Source organism: Chiloscyllium punctatum, chromosome 17 (assembly GCF_047496795.1).
Source record: "Chiloscyllium punctatum isolate Juve2018m chromosome 17, sChiPun1.3, whole genome shotgun sequence".
NCBI lineage: Eukaryota > Metazoa > Chordata > Chondrichthyes > Orectolobiformes > Hemiscylliidae > Chiloscyllium > Chiloscyllium punctatum.
The window spans coordinates 98,063,970-98,083,396 of NC_092755.1; the positions used below are offsets into that span (position 1 = coordinate 98,063,970).

General features: G+C 40.6%; 1 protein-coding gene across 6 annotated transcripts in view; it reads left to right on the forward strand.

The window, feature by feature from the left end:
• ttc28 (tetratricopeptide repeat domain 28) overlaps window positions 1–19,427 on the forward strand; it is a 760,569-nt gene that overhangs the window by 649,287 nt on the left and 91,855 nt on the right. For all 6 annotated transcript variants that reach the window (XM_072588038.1, XM_072588039.1, XM_072588042.1 and 3 more), the window contains one exon: window positions 9,004–9,148. In XM_072588038.1, the coding sequence (XP_072444139.1) occupies window positions 9,004–9,148 (145 nt within the window). The remainder of the gene's footprint in view (window positions 1–9,003; window positions 9,149–19,427) is intronic.

The following is a 19,427-nucleotide window of genomic DNA, read 5'->3' on the forward strand; positions in this document are numbered from 1 at the left end:
ATAGCCAATTCACCTGACCTGCACATCTGGACTGTGGGAGGAAACCGGAGCACCCGGAGGAAACCCACGCAGACACGGGGAGAATGTGCAAACTCCACACAGTCAGTCGCCTGAGGTGGGAATTGAACCCAGGTCTCTGGCGCTGTGAGGCAGCAGTGCTAACCAGAGGGAGAAAGAGAGAGAAAATCTCTTTCAGTTATGTATTATAAAACCATTATCCTTCTCTGCTGTGCTCAAAAACTGTTTCCAGAAATACAGTTTACTTGTGCATTCCCATGTCACACACCATTGTCGTTTACCGAACGGGATAAATTGCAGGTGTCATTCATTCCAATATGTGAAATGTCTAGCAAGGTGTAAATCAAAACTCAGAAATGATGGTTTCTTTACATCTGGCTGAATTTCAGGGCCCATTGATACAAGTGCTAATTTCAACTCAAACTATTTTTGTTTATTTCACAGTGGTTTTCTGAGCTTGGTTAGATGACCATCTTAAAATCAGATGATAGAAATTGAAAATTGATGGTCCACTATTGTGACATGGTGTGCCTGCTGAGGCACAGAAAATTATGTATGGAGGATAATGTATTTGGATTATGTGAGGAGAGACGTGGACATCCTGAGATATGTGAAACATGCTGAGAGAACAGTGTACACCCTGATGTGCTATGGATAGTTTGCAGAGGATAATATATATCTGTGAGAATACTTAATAAGGAAAGATTTTGGACAAGTAGTGCACAGAAAATGAATGCATTATTAATGTTGCACAGTATGACTTGAATCCAGTAAAAACAAAGGAGTCAAATAAAGTATAAACTACTTTGAAAATTGTAAAATGTGGATTGAACATCGCAATTTGTTTGTTATGTTGCCTATTTAACATAACTATCTTATTGGGTTATTAATATTTATTCTTCAATAGAGTGAGACTGATTTTAAGTCATTTGAAAAAGGTGAAAGGAGCTGTGCTTATCTTTGAGAGTGTGATACATTAAACTGGCTGATATAGTTTAAAGAAAGTCAGTCTGTCTTACTGAGTGTTGTGTGACACTCGAAGTGCTCGTGTATTCAGTACAACTTAATGTCATTTAAAGAAAGAACTTTGACTAATGGTGCATCTTTTATGATCCCAGAACATCTCAAAGAACTTTGCAGCCAACAAGCTATTTAAATCACGTCTAGATAAGCAGTCATTCAAACAGTTCCTGATCATTTTCTCCATATAAAATCCTATAAAGAATACGAGCGAAATTATCTCAACACGTCTAATCTAATTTAATCAGTCAGCCGTTCGATCGCATAGGCACTGCCGGCTTTGCAATTAGTAGTAAAATTACATTTTAACACATCACCATTTAAAAACTGCAGCATCCTTATTACATTCAATGAGTTTCCAATTTACTTCATTTTGCAGGGTTATTGTCCTGGGAGGAGTAGATATGTTGCTCGTATTATCCTATTCCTGTTACCAAATAAGTCTCAATTTTATTTGTTCACGCTGCACATATAATCGGGACTCTTTCTTTTCTTTTACCCATTAAAACTAATTTTGATTTTTCCTTCTCAATATTTTAACTTCATTGTTTAAAATGCTTCTTTTGAGATCTCTTAACCTTCTAACATTTCTTCAAGCTCGAAGTCCACTGTTGACTGTAACCTCTGCTACACTCAAATAGCTTGCTGTCTACTACTGATTGCACTGGATGCCTTACTCGCGGAAGTAAGAGGCTCATGCTGACTGTACCATCTGTTCAAGCCCCACCGCTGGCTGTGCAGAGTGGGATGTTCTTGCTTTATATGGTTGCATAGTTTTTGATCCAATACAGTCTGTAGCTGCTTCTGTATGACCACATGTCACCACTGAATAAACCCGGGTCCCTCTGCTATACTCTCTGTTATAACCACACAACTTATTGCCCAGCATAGACTGTATTTTTTCTTTTGTCATCTGCTCAAATCCAAGAATTTAGATTTAGACAGACTGGTCAGAGATAAGGCAAGGTTAAGAATACTTTCATGCTTTTCAAAACACGGTTTACTATGTATTAAGCTTAAATCGTATGATAATTAGCATTCAGAAACATACCAGCCTCTAGCCTTGATACTTTATTGTAAAGTGAGTCTTTTTATCCTTCTGTATTGTGGTGTGAAATGTTTCAAAAACCGGGGATTGTTGAGTCAGTGCTGCACGTTTTGAAAGTAAGTGACCCACTCGTTAGAAGTGATGTTTGCACAGCTGCTGGCTCAAGCTATAGTGAATAATTTGCAGATAAGCTGGAATCAAAAAGTGGAGATTCACTTGGCAACATGTGGATTGGTGTGTGGATGAGTTATCAATGTCAAAACTAGGTGATTAGCTTCCAGGCAGTTTAACAGTGTGGGGCTGTGAACAAGATTGAGAGAAGCCATCAGATTTCCACACTCAGGAGGTGTCTCTATTCTCTTTCATAAAATTGCTTTAAGCATGAATAAACCCCAGTTTTACTTTTCCTTCAGCAGTTGCTCTAAGTGACTTAAATAATAAGTCAGAGGACTTCATAAGTCTGAGCCAGTCACTCTGCTTCTTGCAAACAAGTGAAAGGATCTGGAGAGGGAAGATCAGAAGCAGTGTTCTGATCAGCATAAGAATAACCTCAGCAAAAACCCGTGAACAGAAACCACTGAACTATCTTCCCAGTCTTTCCCTCTGCTGGTAAAACTGACGTCTTTTTCCCTGTCTGTGTGTAAAAGGGAATGTTTTTATGAGAGTTAGAGTTTTAATTAATAGACTTACATGTCGATGGTTCATAACGTTAACATCTAGCTAGAGTTTTTTTTTGTAATCAGTAGCAATTCTTATTAAGTACAGAAATCTGGCCCATCCTTTCTGTTGATGTGGGTCTTAAGGATAGGTAAATTAGGAATTCTGCATAATTTTAAAAATCTTTAACTTTGTGACAACTCTGGGAATAGCAAAGCTTGATTTCCAGCTGGCAATGAGGCATAACATTACTTAAAGACTGGTCCATGAACGTTATTGCCTAATGTTAGACAAACTACTCCAGACATTTCTCTACACATCTTTCTTAACTCTGTCCACATTGTACTCTTTATACTGTGACATCATTGCAATGTTGCTCAAGGTTCCTGAAACCCTTATACAAACATACACTAAAAAGCTAACCAAAATCACAACCCAGGACATGGTGGGACTTCTCCTTCCTCACTGCAACACAAGCAGAATGATCAAACACTCCCCTCTCTCCCTCAGTGCACGTGGGTATGTTGGCAGTGCCCATACTGATAACCACGACACATTGCCACTTCTGTTTTTCCCATATGACCCTGCACCTGATGTGGATATGTAATGTCTGCTATAGTCCAATTACAAGCCCCAACTCTGGAAATGCAGTATGCCTCCATTTCTACATTAAAAATTGCTACAATTTTCAACTTGTCCATATCCTTTAGCAGCCAATGCTGGATTAGTCAGTCCTGTTTTGTAACAGTACATCACCTGAACGTTGGGTTTGACTTTTTGCACAATTGATAAAGATACACAAATCCAAATTCTTCAAGTAAACAGATTTACTGAACAGAACAAAATTTTACTGTGGCTGCAGTTTAAAAAAAAAATCAATGTTTGACCACAGAAATGGCCATACTTTGAAACCTCTGTGTTATATGACATGTCAATGATGACCCACGACCTGATTTCATTAGGTAGTAAAGGGGAGGAAAGATGCATTGGATAATCTCCAGTGCCATCTAGTGTGAGAGTGCTGGCAGGACAACATCTAGCAGAGCCCAGTCCCGCCAGTGCGTCATTGATTTTACACTGTTATTTCAAAGAGAAGGGATTAAGGAGAGATGTAAATTAAGTTCTGAAACAGGAAAGTTCTGTTTCATTCAACAGTTGCCAAAAACAAATTGGAATATTTATGAAATGACAGAGCCTTGAACAGTCACAGAGCCTTCCTTTTGACTGCATTGTTTGTACCTGATATGTCTGTGGCAGAGATCAATAATCATCAGAATTAGATTACAGTTATAAATTGGAAAAGCAACTTCTTACAAAACAAATCAAATTTATTTAGCTAGTGAACCTTGCCGATTAAGACTATTTCTCACTAATGGTAAATAGATATGAAACAAAACTTGGAATTTCCTTTGCTTATAGTGTTTAACCTGGAGGCAAGGAAGGAATGACCGTATTCCCAATTCCTCCGCCTCCGCCGGATCTGCTCCCAGGAGGATCAGTTCCACCACAGAACACACCAGATGGCCTCCTTCTTTAGAGACCGCAATTTCCCTTCCCACGTGGTTAAAGATGCCCTCCAACGCATCTCGTCCACATCCCGCACCTCCGCCCTCAGACCCTACCCCTCCAACCGTAACAAGGACAGAACGCCCCTGGTGCTCACCTTCCACCCTACCAACCTTCGCATAAACCAAATCATCCGCCGACATTTCCGCTACCTCCAAACAGACCCCACTACCAGGGATATATTTCCCTCCCCACCCCTTTCCGCCTTCCGCAAAGACCGTTGCCTCCGTGACTACCTGGTCAGGTCCACGCCCCCAAACAACCCACCCTCCAATCCTGGCACTTTCCCCTGCCACTGCAGGAACTGTAAAACCTGCGCCCACACGTCCTCCCTCACCTCTATCCAAGGCCCTAAAGGAGCCTTCCACATCCATCAAAGTTTTACTTGCACATCCACTAATATCATTTATTGTATCCGTTGCTCCCGATGCGGTCTCCTCTACATTGGGGAGACTGGGCGCCTCCTAGCAGAGCGCTGTAGGGAACATCTCCGGGACACCCGCACCAATCAACCACACCGCCCCGTGGCCCAACATTTCAACTCCCCCTCCCACTCTGCCGAGGACATGGAGGTCCTGGGCCTCCTTTACCGCCGCTCTCTCACCACCAGATGCCTGGAGGAAGAACGGCTCAACTTCAAACCCAGGGCATCACTGTGGACTTCAACAGTTTCCTCATTTCCCCTTCCCCCACCTCACCCTAGTTCTAAACTTCCAGCTCAGTAACTGTCCCCTTGACTTGCCCGGACTTGTCCTACCTGCCTATCTCCTTTTCCACCTATCCACTCCACCCTCTCCTCCTTGACCTTTCACCTTCATCCCCTCCCCCACTCACCCATTGTACTCTATGCTACTCTCTCCCCACCCCCACCCTCCTCTAGCTTATCTCTCCACACTTCAGGCTCACTGCCTTTATTCCTGATGAAGGGCTTTTGCCTGAAACGTTGATTTTGAAGCTACTTGGATGCTGCCTGAACTGCTGTGCTCTTCCAGCACCACTTATCCAGAATGACCACATTTCCAGTCAGACAATAGTAAAATCCTTCCATAAATCTTCTGGCTGTTTTCATTGACACGTGCTGGCAATTTAGCTGAGCTTGCCTAACATTGGAGAGTTGCCATTAGCCTATTTGACTTCCTTCCATTGGCTTAGAGACCTTTATCAATGCTTCTGCCACATGTACAAGATGTAATTACATCGGAAAAGTAATCTGTGTAAAGTAATCTGATTGCAGTTAGAGGAAGCCATTGTGACTGATGTGGTATTTGAACATTTCATGCAGACCTTTGATTCAGTTATGAAAATTTTAGGATGTAGTGATATGTTTTAACTTGTTGAAGAATACTAAAATAGCACTCTAATATCTCAACATTAACCTTGTGCGTTATGAACATTAGAGATGAATAGTTGGATGGTTAATCTCATTGCTGGGTTGGCTTTCATAATGTTGTGGTCTGTTGAAACAATCACACTGATTTTAGAACTTGAAAGATTTAAGGATATCAGCAGACCTGATTTGTAACATGTCCAGTAACCTATTTCCACCTCTTTATTGTTGTCATCTCCTGTCATGTCAGCTCATCTGCTGTTAAAACCTTCATCAATATCTTTGTCACCTTGAGACTTGAACTATTCTAGTGCACCCTGGTCAGTCTCCTATATTCTACCCTCCACAAATTGAGGTTGTCCAATACTCTGCTGCTCATTTCTTAGCACATAGCAATGCCCCGTTCACCCATCACCTGTACTAATGGATGTACTTTGTCACCAGGTTAAACAATGCTCATTTTAAATATTTTTTTTAAGTCACTCAATGGCCTAATCTCTTTCTATTTCTGTAATCTCCTTCAGCTCTCCAATCCTCTGAGGTATGTGCACTCCTTCCTGATCATAGTCACTGTACCAATGATGGCTACTCCTGCAGCCCTCACCTCGGGAATTCCCTGTCAAATCCCTCCTCACTGTCCCGGTTCCAACACTTTTCAAAATCTACCTGTTTGGTCAATATTTTGGTTATCAGCCTTCATATATCCATATGTGTTTTAGTGTTAAATTGAGTTGGATAATACACTTATGAAGCATTTTAAATGTTATGCCTTGCTAATGATGCTATCTAAGTGGGAAGAGTGTCCTATAAGTTCCACTTTTAGATAGCGCAAAGACAGAAACACAGTCAACATCATTATCAAGTGACAGGAAGCAGCTGCCTGTCTGAAGATGGCATTGCTGTGTGTAAAATAACAAATCTGGAATGACAAACGAATTGTTAAAAAATTTTGTTTTGAAGTTGATCTCTCTTCTTTGCAGCATCCCTGTTCTTCTACCTCCTAGCTGCCTCTGTATTTCTCCCAATCTCTTGGCAGCCTCCCAGTATTATCACAATTTTCCTGTCACTCCCAGGCAAAAAGGAGGCTGGACCCTGCACAGACCCTTCCTCACAACTCCAACACTTGCTGTCAGGGCCATTATTCCAGCTTGCAGATCCTCAACTTAAATAGTCAGCACGAAATAAAGGTGGGCAGTCTGTACATGTGCAGTCACTGTGTACAGAATGTGGTGTGCAGGAGGTCAATTGCCATTTTATTGACTATTTTAGCATATAGAGTAAATACTTTGAAATAAATAATTCAGCTCAGAGGGGTCAGTGTACGTGAATCAGAAAATATAAAAATGCAGCGACAATGGAAGTAATTAAAAGTCACATTAAAATTTTGGCCTTCATTGCAAAAGGGAGGTAGCATATAAAAATGGGGAAGTCTTGCTACAACACTATAGAGCGTTAGCCAGTACACAGTATTGGCTTTTCTTACTTAAGGAAGGATATACTTGTATTTTAAGGTAGTTCATAAGAAGGTTTGTGAAGCAGTTTGTTAGAATGAGGGAATTATGTGAAAGTTTATCTATACCCACTGGAGTTTAGAAGAATGGGAAGTGACCTTATTGAAACATACACGTTTCTAAGGGCACTTTAAAGGGCAAGTACTGAGAGAATGTTTCCTTTTGTGGGTGAATCTACAACTATGGGGCACAGTTTTAAGTGAAGGGGTCTCTCATTTACGTTAGACGCAAGGAGAAATATCTTCCCCAAGTGAATCATTACTCCTTGGAATTCTCTGACACAGAGGGCAGTGGATGTTGGTTTAGTGAATATGTTCAAGGGTGAGTTAAATTATTAATCTACAAAGGAGTTGCGGTTATGGAGGATAGGCAGATAAGAGACATTAAGGCTACAAGTTTGATCACTCATGATCTAATTGAATATGGAATACAGATACAACGGGTTGAAAGATTTCCCCACACTTATTTCTTATGAGTATATAAATATCATTTGTTGACTGCATGAGCTTTGACAAAAAGTGATCACAAGGGGTCCTCAGAGTGGCACTCAGCATAAGTGAACTGTGAAGGAAAATCTGAATCATGGAAACAATGCCAATCAGGAATAAGAGGCATCAGTTTAACAGTCCACTGGGGGTCTGTGGCTGCAGCCGTGTTCAGACAGATGAGGAACGAGCTCAAACCCTGCCTCAGAATACTAGATCCCCTGGAAAAGGCCATGGGTTATTCTTAATTGGCTGGCAGACTCTTGCTGATGTCAACTCTGCTGCTTCCTTTCGCTCCATATTAAAGGTCCATAAATGAGATGACAAGCTAGAGGGGCTGTGAATTGTTGTGCCCACCTTGCTCCTTATTCAGCCTCTCATGAGCCTGGAAATCCTGTGTTCTGTTTCAAACAATAGGTTAATGCATTGGCAAGGCTTTGAGGAGAATGAGTCCAGATGTTGTGCAGCACATTTATAGTTATTTTTATGTGGACAAAGCCAGACCAAAATGAGATATATTGCAAAGTTTTAAACTAATTAAAGGTACAGATAAAGTTTGAGTAAGCAAGTTATTAAATTATCTGAAGACTGTAGGATCTAATGCAAGGTTCATAAACCATGATCAAGATTAAGTATTGGGAAATTATTCCCTAACACAGAATAGTGAACAAATGGAACAGACTCCCATCAAGGTAATTAGTGCTTCAAATTACTGAGTTCTGAGTTACTGAGAACTGAGTTCCAAAGAAGAGTTATATTGGACTCGAAACATGAATTCCGTTTGTCTCTGCTTGAGTGCTGCCGTACCTACTGAGTTTCTCCAAAGGCTTTGTTTTTATTTTAGCTGTATGTTGCTTTAATAAGACGAGAGGTCACTTGACCACTAGAAAACCATCTTATTACAATGCAGCTTGTCTATTCGCTACGTTGTTTTGGAAGAAGTAGTGTACAGATTTTATTATTTTTATTATTTTATTATGTTTGCAGGTATAAATATATAACCATGACATTTGATTTGATTTGTTACTGTCGCATGTACTGAGGTACAGTGAAAAGTGTCTTATGTGCTTTACAGGCAGATTGACATACAACAATGTTGAAACTTTTCTGGTACTAATATAGCAGTGCATTCTAGTATGAAATCTTTCTGATTGGATTTGAATGTGTGATTGCATGTATGTGTGAACAGTGAGCAAAGTAATACATTTGTCCATTAACATTTGATCAGCAAAAAGGGTTTCTTCACAAGTGGGAAAAATTATGTTGTGGTAACTTTAAATGAACAGTGTACTCTAATAAACTTTTCTTACTTGAAGGCTAATGTGGAAGCTGGAAATTTGGTTTTGATTATGTTATATTGTGTCCTTTCAGGAGCTGTCAAAGTATGAGCAGTCTGTTCAGCAGCAACACTTCAGGCCTTCAAGACTCCACCTCATCTTTGCCTCGTAAACAGAACTCAGTCGATAAGCAACCTCTTCGTGCTCTCTATGACCTCCTCATTTCCCCAATGGAAGGGGTAAGTGAATAACGAACAAAGCTAGACGCATTCCTTAATTTCCGTTATGAACATGCACAAAACAATATGGTGTGATAAAAAGATGTCAAGAAATTACCACCGGGGTCACATTTCAGAGATAAATGATGTCATCCATTTTCTTGTTTTATTTTTATATGGGCTATAAATATCGGTGTTGATAAAATGAATGAAACTGTTCTGGGAAGTGAAAAATACATGTTAGAGAATAAACCTCTTTTGCACCATTCAGGAGGTTGCTGATTATAATGAGTAAAGCACTTTTTCTGAAAGCAACACCATTAATAAATTGTAACAAAAGAAAACTTTGAGGAACTTTGTGAAAAATTTGGTTGTGTGCAGGACAATGAATAGGAAACAGTTATGTACTGTAAAGTTGTCCGTTGAAGGATCATGTGTTATATTGAAAATTGATAATGTGTAATAGCAGGAAATGAAGATGAGATGAGGGGATAATGTGGTATGAAGTGGAAAGAAAAACAAAGCAGGGTATGTAGAATATATATGATGAAGCTCATGGAAACTTTTAGCAAGTGCATTGGAAATATGTAGACTGGATTGCAACTTGGAGGATCCTTAGAAATATGGCTAGTATCATCAAGAGAACTCTCGCTTTGTATCAGGGAGTGCTACATAATGACAACTACTTTTGTAGGTGCTTTTGAAACAAATGCTGAACTTTAATTTCTGTATGCTCAAATTAGTAAAGTGTAAACAAGAGTCATCCATGTGGCTCAACAAAAAAAGTACTTAGTTCTTTTTTATTTCTGTTTGTGTATCCATGTTTGTGGACATTACAGAGTCATAGGATGTAGAGGATGAGCACAACTATTTATAAAATGTACATCATGAAACAAGAAGATTAATAGTGAATATGGCATCAAACACTTAGTGGGTTCTGTATAAATAAACATTGAAAACCAGCTGGATATATAGAATAGGGACACAATAAACTGCAGATGCTGGAATCCAAGGTAGACAATAGGAGGGCTGGAAGAACACAGCAAGCCAGGCAGCCAAGTCAGGACTGAAGAAGGGTTGCACCCGAAACGTTGACTTCTCCACCTCCTCATGCTGCCTGGACATACAGAATATGTAAAAATAGTTCCATGTATTCTGCTATTGTTAGTGTATATTGTTTGTGTATAACACTGCATCCACAATATATGTGTCCTATTCCACAGTAAAGCTCTGGAGTTTATCCATAATACTGGAGAACAGTGAAATGTACAGTGAATGTATACTTAGATTATGTAAAGTATGTCTATGTGGAACAACCGCTTATGTCGGAGGTACGCATAGGAGAATAAGATAGATCGAGAATGTGGTTCACTGGAGCTGTTAGAATGGGGTTCTCAATGCAAGGAAGGAACCCTGATTCCTGTTAGAGAATGCAATAGACAGAGCTCCCCCATGACAAGTTTACCACTGACTTCTGTCCCAAAGTGTTATAGTTTAATGTAGAAATCCAGGAGTTAAAATTTTGAGGATTACTATTAACTAAGTAGTTAATACACTTGTGCAAAATTGCTTTGTATGATGGTTCAACATCGTTAACAAAGTTGTTCAGCAACTTAGCTAGAGTGAGCTTTTGTATTAGCAGTAATATTCCTTCCTCATAAATAGACAGTGAAGAGTTCAAGTCCTATTCTAGCCATTATCAGTGAGTGAGCTTTTGTTCTGAATTGGCATCCAGCAGGATACTCATGTGTCATGAATTTGGGTGCAATTTCATCTCCAAATCATATACATCATCAAGTCCACTTGCCATGGGGAGGCACAAGTTGGCAGAAAGGTGGTTATGGTCAGAGGAATAGCAGTTATTTTATTGCCTCTAAGTGAAGAGTGTAAAGATCTGAAAGTAACAAATGAATTCTGCAGTGAGTCACTGGTTAAAAATAAATGTGATTCCTGTATTTCTATTTTTATTACGGACTCATGGTTCAAAATGATTCATAACAGCCAGGTAGTTCAATTGTTCAATTCAAATTCAATTCAAATGTCTTGAGCAAAGAAGGTTAAATTCTTATATAATTGCAAGTTAAACCTGCAGATGGTGCTAAACGTCCACATTTCTTTTCATCAGTGAAATTGCAAGTAACAGGTAGCATTCTATCCTCCTTGATTTGATATGAGCAATGAAGAGTAAGGTGGGAAAATATGGTGAGAATGGAAGAGTTAGATTCCCTACAGTATGGAAACAGGCCCTTCGGCCTAACTAGTCCACACCAACCCTCCAAAGAGTAACCCACACAGACCCATTCCCCCTAACTAATGCATCTAACTCTACGGGCAATTTAGCATGGCCAATTCACCTGACCTGCACATCTTTGGACTGTGGGAGGAAACCAGAGCACCCAGAGGAAACCCACGCAGACATGAGGAGAATGTGCAAACTCTGCCTGAGGCTGGAATCAAACCCAGGTCCCTGGCGCTGTGAGGCAGCAGTGCTAACCACTGAGCCACCGTGCCTCTTGAAGATGACAAAGTTTTTTTCCCAATTTTACCCTCAACCTTTAAATGTTGACTTAAGAATCTCACCATTGAACAGTGACTACTTTATTTCCATGCATTTACATCACAATAAACCCCCAAACCATTTTATTTATGTGCCACTTCTAATTCTCCTCTCCGCCACCAAGAAGCTAGGCAATGGAAATTTCTGGTATGTAAATTACTTTGGATACCTGAGGCTGCAGTTCACCAAATGCCTCTCCTGTCCATAATCCAACTGGCTCTGCACAATGATGTCTATGCCGACGCCATTGCCACAATCCTTCTTGACCTTTCATCCCGTTTATTTGGCACCAGCAAACCACCAATCCCAAGATGAAGGTTCTTTGATGGATGTTTTGCATTCAGTTGCATCCTTTTGTTGCCACAATTTCAGCTAAATCAGGATTCAAAGAAGTAACAGACCATAACACCACAGTTTAGCCAACATTGTACTGCAATCTAATGTTATCTTCATACTTACTGGAAGGGGTGCAGAGATGGTTCACTAGGTTGATTCTGAACTTGACCGGATTGGCTTCTGGGGAGAGATTGAGTATTTGGGGGGGGGGGAAGGTTCATAAAGCCTTGGCACTATTGGATTTGGGTATGCATTTAATGTCCTCTTTCTGCCCCCCCCCCCCTCAAGCTTTCAGCACTTGGCTTTGGAGTTCAGCAATACCGTTGACGTGCGAGCTTCTGCCAAGCGCTCAAGAAGGAGCATGCATCTACTCAAGTTACATCATTCAGCTCTTAGCTTACTTTATTAGCATTTACTCACTTCATATTTGCTTGGTGCCTGTCAGCCTCTGTGTATATCATGTTGCTTTCTTAGTGCGCAGGGATTTCCATGCTCAGTTAAAGACTGCTCGCCTCTTTGGCTTGCATTACAGTTTAGCAGAGAGGGAGAGGCAGGCAGCTTATCATAGTTGGCAGTACGGAACAGTCAAGCAGATCACCATGTTGCTTTGTGGCACCACAGCACGTGCTGGGAGTTTACGTGTTGACCATATTTACTACATTTTCCTAGCTGTTAGCAGTTCGAATGGAGAGTCAGCAGATGCAAAATGTTGTTTCTCTACAAGGATTCTGCCTGATCTGTTGAGTTTTCCAGCAATTTCTGTTTTTGTTTCAGATTTTCAGCATCACAGTTCTTTGTTTAATTTTATTAGATGAGCATTTCTGTGTATCTACATCACCCATAGGGGGCAGCATAATATCATTGTACTCGTTGGCCTTTCTCTGATTTCAAAAGCACTATTTATCTCAGTGTTTTTTGTATTCTGTGAAGTTAGTTTGGGTGAATTTGTAAGTGTAGCTGCAGGACCTTTTGAGCTGCATTGAACTAATCTATGAATGTATTTTTACTCTGTGTATCAAAATGCCCTGGAACTCATTAGAAAATGTGTCGGAGAGTGAACCTGTTCCAGAATATTGGCCCCATTTCATTGCTAGTCTAGAGAAACGTGCGGAAGGCTTCCAATTTATAAATAGTACACTGTCCATCTTGATGCTTGGATGAACTGAAATTTTGACAATATATTTGAACAAGGAACACAAACTCTGAAGTGAGAAGATCTCAAAGGTTTAATGCTCAGAGCATCCTGTACAAGTTTACCCTTTCACAAAATCTACCCTATAGCATTCCAGAAATCAAGTTCATAAACCATTAACAAATTATTTGTAATGAATGAGGCACTTATAATAAGGCTATGCATATAAGTGATTCAGTCAATATTCTAAAAATTTCAGAATTATGAATAATTTCTAGATGAAGGTTCTTTGATGGATGTTTTGCATTCAGTTGCATTCTATAGTTGCCACTATTTCAGCTAAATCAGGATTCAAAGAAGTAACAGAGCATAACACCACAGTTTAGCCAATATTTGTAGGTGGCACAGTGGTTAGCACTGCCGCCTCACAGCGCCAGAGACCCGGGTTCAATTCCCGCCTCAGGCGACTGACTGTGTGGAGTTTGCACATTCTCCCCGTGTCTGTGTGGGTTTCCTCCAGATGCTCCGGTTTCCTCCCACAGTCACAAAGATGTGCAGGTTAGGTGAATTGGCCATGCTAAATTGCCCGTAGTATTAGGTAAGGGGTAGATGTATGGGTGGGTTGTACTTTGGCAGGGCGGTGTGGACTTGTTGGGCCGAAGGGCCTGTTTCCACACTGTAAGTAATCTAATCTAATATGCACTGCAATCTAATGTTATCTTCATACTTACTGGAAGGGGTGCAGAGATGGTTCACTAGGTTGATTCTGAACTTGACCGGATTGGCTTCTGGGGAGAGATTGAGGATGGCGGGGGGGGGGAAGGTTCATAAAGCCTTGGCACTATTGGATTTGGGTATGCAGTTAATGTCCTCTTTCTGCTGTCACTTCCAGAGGAGGGTGATGGGCTCTTCCTTGCTCACATACATTGCCTGATTGAGGAACATGGCCTTGAGAAGGTGGGAAACTCACCAAGAGCTTCCCACTTGTATTTCTTTCAACCTTTTCCATCATTCCCTCCGCACTCCCAGCCATCAACCCCCTTCCCATCCTCATTCACATGTGGACTGGGTCCCTTAGCAATGCTCAGCCTCCGGCAGGTGCATTATCCACAAGGATGTAAAGGGGCTTGCAATGAGTAGGGATTGAGTCAGTAGATAGGGTAAAGCTTGCAATACTTTGAGCAAGTTAGAGCTTATACTGTGGAATTCAATGGATCAATGGGAGCACATGTCACGAGTTGAAATTAAAGCTAGCTGGGTGCATAGGATTGAGACGGGAGTGTGATTGAAATGGAACAGAGGTAGGTGTCCAATCCACATTTAGATAAGTAATCATGGCTGTGGTTTGAGTGTGGACTTTAAAGGTAAGGATGAGATAGAAAAGTGAAGTTACAATCTTTTGGGTTCACCTGGAGTGAATGGTGAGGGGAGGGGATTGAATGTTCAAACAAGTCATAAAGAAGCCCCATGGAATAGTTTTGGCTTTGCTGAAATTATGTTGAATAAATACCTTGCTCATTGACAAATGAGTTTCGGACAAACTTTCTAAGAATGCGATATTGATAAGGTAATAAAGGTGATCAAGGTAGGCACTAAGAGCAAACATATAGCCCCACGCCTATGAGTGATGTTGCTAAGAGTTCATCTATTGCTGAGAAAAACAGAGGACAAGGGTGGAATCTTGGTTACACCCAAGATGACATTGTGCGATCTGAAGTACAAACTCAACAGGAGGTATCTGGTCATAGTGGGACAAGTTGGAAAAGAATTAAGGTAATGTAATGTTGGGGTGGTGTGTGGGCTGGTGGCAGCAAAGGGAAGAGACAATTGAATGGACAATCCTGCCACATGTTATGAAAGGGTCAAAAAGGAAAGGCAGATCGACATAGTTGTATGCTGAGTAAAGGCACAATTTGATATTTGTATTGAGAAATATAAATACAATGTTTTGTAAACAGTTTTGGTTTACAGTTTTCCAAGTATTAGAGAGATGCACAGTTGGAACATTATTACCCAAGACATCCTGGTGAAAGTTCATTTTCAGCTGATTTCTGGCATATTCTAAGTGGTCCATCCTGCTATTAACCATGAACATTGTTCAAATCTTTCTCAATATAACAACTTAGGTTTTGATAGGGAAGGATTAATTTATTTTGCACTCGCATTTTGTCTTCAAGAAAACTCAATACGCAAACAGGTGTAGACCCACAGGATTACTATCTCATTGAAATAAAATTGAAGACTTGGCCATGGTTTGGTGCAAAGCTTTACTGAAATAATTCGAAGAAATTATTTGATGTATTTTGAAATCTGTTTGGGGGGCAAAGGAAGAGTTTCTAACCAATTTCAGCATTCAAATATTAGGTATCAAGAAAAGGTGGACCACAAAATGACTTCTTTATACCTGCTTTCCTCTCATTTTATTTCTGCATTGCCCACCTCTTCAGTTCTGATTTGTACTTAGAACCAGTGAACAAAGTATAGCAGTAAGGGCCTGACAAGAAATATAGGAGGGACTAAGTGTATCACTTGCAGACAATGTCAGCTGCACAATCTTATCAATAATTCTCCGATATAAAGGAGGATAGTATAAAGAAGGATAGTAAAAGCTTTTTTAGGTATGTGAAAGGCAAAAAAATGGTTAAGACTAAAATCGGGCCCTTGAAGACAGAAACAGGGGAATATATTATGGGGAACAAAGAAGTGTCAGAAGAATTGAATTGGTACTTCAGATCTGTGTTCACTGGGGAAGACACAAGCAATCTCCCTGAGGTAACAGTGGCTGAAGGACCTGAACTTAAGGGAATTTATATTTGCCAGGAATTGGTGTTGGAGAGACTGTTAGGTCTGAAGGTTGATAAGTCCCCAGTGCCTGATGGTCTGCATACCAGGGTACTGAAGGAGATGGCTCGAGAAATCGTGGATGCGTTGGTGATTATTTTCCAGAGTTCGATAGATTCGGCATCAGTTCCTATGGATTGGAGGGTGGCTAGTGTTGTACCACTTTTTAAGAAAGGTGGGAGAAAGAAAGCAGGAAGTTATAGACCAGTTAGTCTGACCTCAGTGGTGGGAAAGATGCTGGAGTCTATTATAAAGGATGAAATTATGACATATCTGGATAGTAGTAACAGGATAGGTCAGAGTCAGCATGGATTTATGAAGGGAAATCATGCTTGACTAATCTTCTGGAATTTTTTGAGAATGTAACTCTGAAGATGGACGAGGGAGATCCAGTGGATGTAGTGTACCTGGACTTTCAGAAAGCTTTTGATAAAGTCCCACATAGGAGGTTAGTGAGCAAAGTTAGGGCGCATGGTATTGGGGTCAAAATACTAACTTGGATTGAAAGTTGGTTGGCTGACAGGAAACAAAGGGTAGTGATAAACGGCTCCATTTCAGAAGGGCAGGCAGTGACCAGTGGGGTACCACAGGGATCAGTTTTGGGACCACAGCTTTTTACAATATATATTAATGCTATAGAAGATGGTATTAGTAATCACATTAGTAAATTTGCTGATGATACTAAGCTGGATGGCAGGGTGAAATGTGAGGAGGATGTTAGGAGATTACAGGGTGACCTGGACAGGTTAGGTGAGTGGTCAGATGCATGGCAGATGCAGTTTAATGTGGATAAATGTATGGTTATCCACTTTGGTGGCAAGAACAGGAAGGCAGATTACTACCTCAATGGAATCAATTTAGGTAAAGGGGCAGTACAGAGAGATCTGGGTGTTCTTGTCCACCAGTCAATGAAGGCAAGCATGCAGGTACAGCAGGTCGTGAAGAAGGCTAATAGCATGCTGATGGGGGAGTGCCGAACCAGAGGACACAACTTAAAAATACGGGGTAGACCATTTAGGACAGAGATGAGGAGAGACTTCTTCACCCAGAGAGTGGTGACTGTGTGGAATGCTCTGCCCCAGAGGGCAGTGGAGGCCCAGTCTCTGGATTCATTTCAGAAAGAGTTGGATAGAGCTCTCAAGGATAGTGGAATCAAGGGTTATGGAGATAAGGCAGGAACAGGATACTGATTAAGGATGATCAGCCATGATCATATTGAATGGGGTGCAGGCTTGAAGGGCAGAATGGCCTACTCCTGCACCTATTGTCTATTGTCTTAAACACAGTGAGTCTGAGAACTCTGCATTTTGTTGCAATTGGGGAAGTACACAACACACTATTTTGTGTCATAGCTGAGCAAGTCAAACCTCAGTTTATATCGTATCATAAACTGGGATCCTTCTCATTTATTTTGGAATCAAGTTTTCTGATTCTGCACCTTAGTCGAAGAATATTGTGAGTGGAATCACCTTTATGACTTTTTTTGAACATATATAATTTTTAATCACAATTAACTAAGATAACAATACACAGCAAGATGGTAAGCAAGACGAGAGGCAAGGATCTGACCTTTCTAAATTCAGCTTCTGCCAATGGAAGTAAAGCAGGCCAGATGTCCACCTGCCTGTCTGACCTATCATGGATATAAGTCAAACTGCCGATTGGCTATTCCCTTAACAGAAGCTAGGAATATCAGAGCAGTCATTTCCTATTCTGTTAGCAGGCATAGTAATGCAGCCAAAGAAAGAAAATTATTTTAAAAATGTTTTGATTGTCACTCTTGCCACTGTCACAATAGTGAATGATCATACTGAAATTACTTGCCATTGGGAAACCAGCATTTGGCTCTCTCTCCCATTTTTGTGAATGCAACCATTTCTGCATCTTACAGATGTACTTTATGTTGGCCACAGGAAAGATGGATCAACTGATATTTTTGGCTTGAGAGCTGATTTTATTTCCATAATGTAAGGGGAAGGCATCTGTCTCCAATACCAGAATTTTGGTCCATGGAATGAAAGGAACAGAGATGTGGTTGAAAAAGCTCCACCAAAAGGTCAGACCTAAACATGGAAACAACCCTGGTACTACCCTCTGAGGCTCTGGAAAGCCAGAGGTTTGCGGTTCTACAGCTCTGGGAAGATGGGAACAAGGTGTTTGGCAGCCGTAGTGACAGCTCTGACTAGGTAATCTCAAATTGTGCAGGAACCTGGCAGCCCTGATAGCCCTGGAATTAAATCCAGATCTGGATCTGATACTATTGGGCGGGGAGGTCCCAGGTATGACAGCATGAATTAGTTTGTGGGAGATCTCTGCAGAGGCATCAAATTACTTACATTTGATTTATCCTGGAAAATAAATAAAAACTTTACTGACATAAAGCCATGTTGTTATTTAATCACAGAAAGTTGGCGTGGCTAACAAAGTGTGCAAATTTGAATTGAGCCGTATTTAATTTGTGTTTAAAAGCCGGTGATGTTTCACGCCAATTACCTCGATTTGGGATGAATTGTGCTGAAAAATCCAACATTACCAAATGGATGCTCCCGGGCCAAGTGTCGCATGCAACTAAGTATGAAAATTCCAATCTCTCTTTGTCTCTGGAATATTATGGAAAGACATGGCTGCTTTTCTTTCAATCTGACAAAGTCTGTCAGCAAATTTTGTGCAACGAAGAAACCTAGGTGCATACCAACGAGGCTTGTTACGATGAAGTACTCTGAATGGTCAGTTTGCTCCATCTTTCATTTTAGAAGACACTATTTACTTGAGACTAGACTTCCATCATAATTTTAAATCAAAAACTTGATTGCATAATGGTTTATATTATAATTAGACGTGCAAAGAAAATTGCCTTGTACTGTTCAGAATTTCTTCAGTCAACAGGAAGTAATTAATGTTCCACGCTCTCACTGCAGCTACATCAACAAAACTTATGTAAACAGCCTTGTGGTTAGGAATTTTAAACATAAACGATGAAGTGGGCAATGTCTCTGATTGTTCCTTCTCACTCAGTAGTTTACAGATGATGCAATCGTCAGAAATGCAGCACAAAGTGTGGAGGATAATACAGATTTCAAGACTTGTATAGGTAACCTAGGCAGACACAGGACCAATTAAAGTTCATGTAAAGGAGAGTTAAATGATGTATTTTGGGAGGAAGCATTTGGAAAGTCAATGCAACCCAAATGGTGCAGTTTTGCAGACAGTGCAAGCCACATACCTGAGGTTCACACAAGCAAATCTTTGAAGATGGCAGAAGGAGTTGAGAAGACTTAATTCTGGGTTTCAAGATGGAGGCATGGAACAGGGGTCTGGGTGGTTAAGAGAGTTCAGGGAGGATGAATGTTAAATATAATCTAGGTGGGTTGAGGGCACATTGGAAATAAGACACTTTTCAATTTCAAATTGGAATTCAACCTATTCAGTTCCTT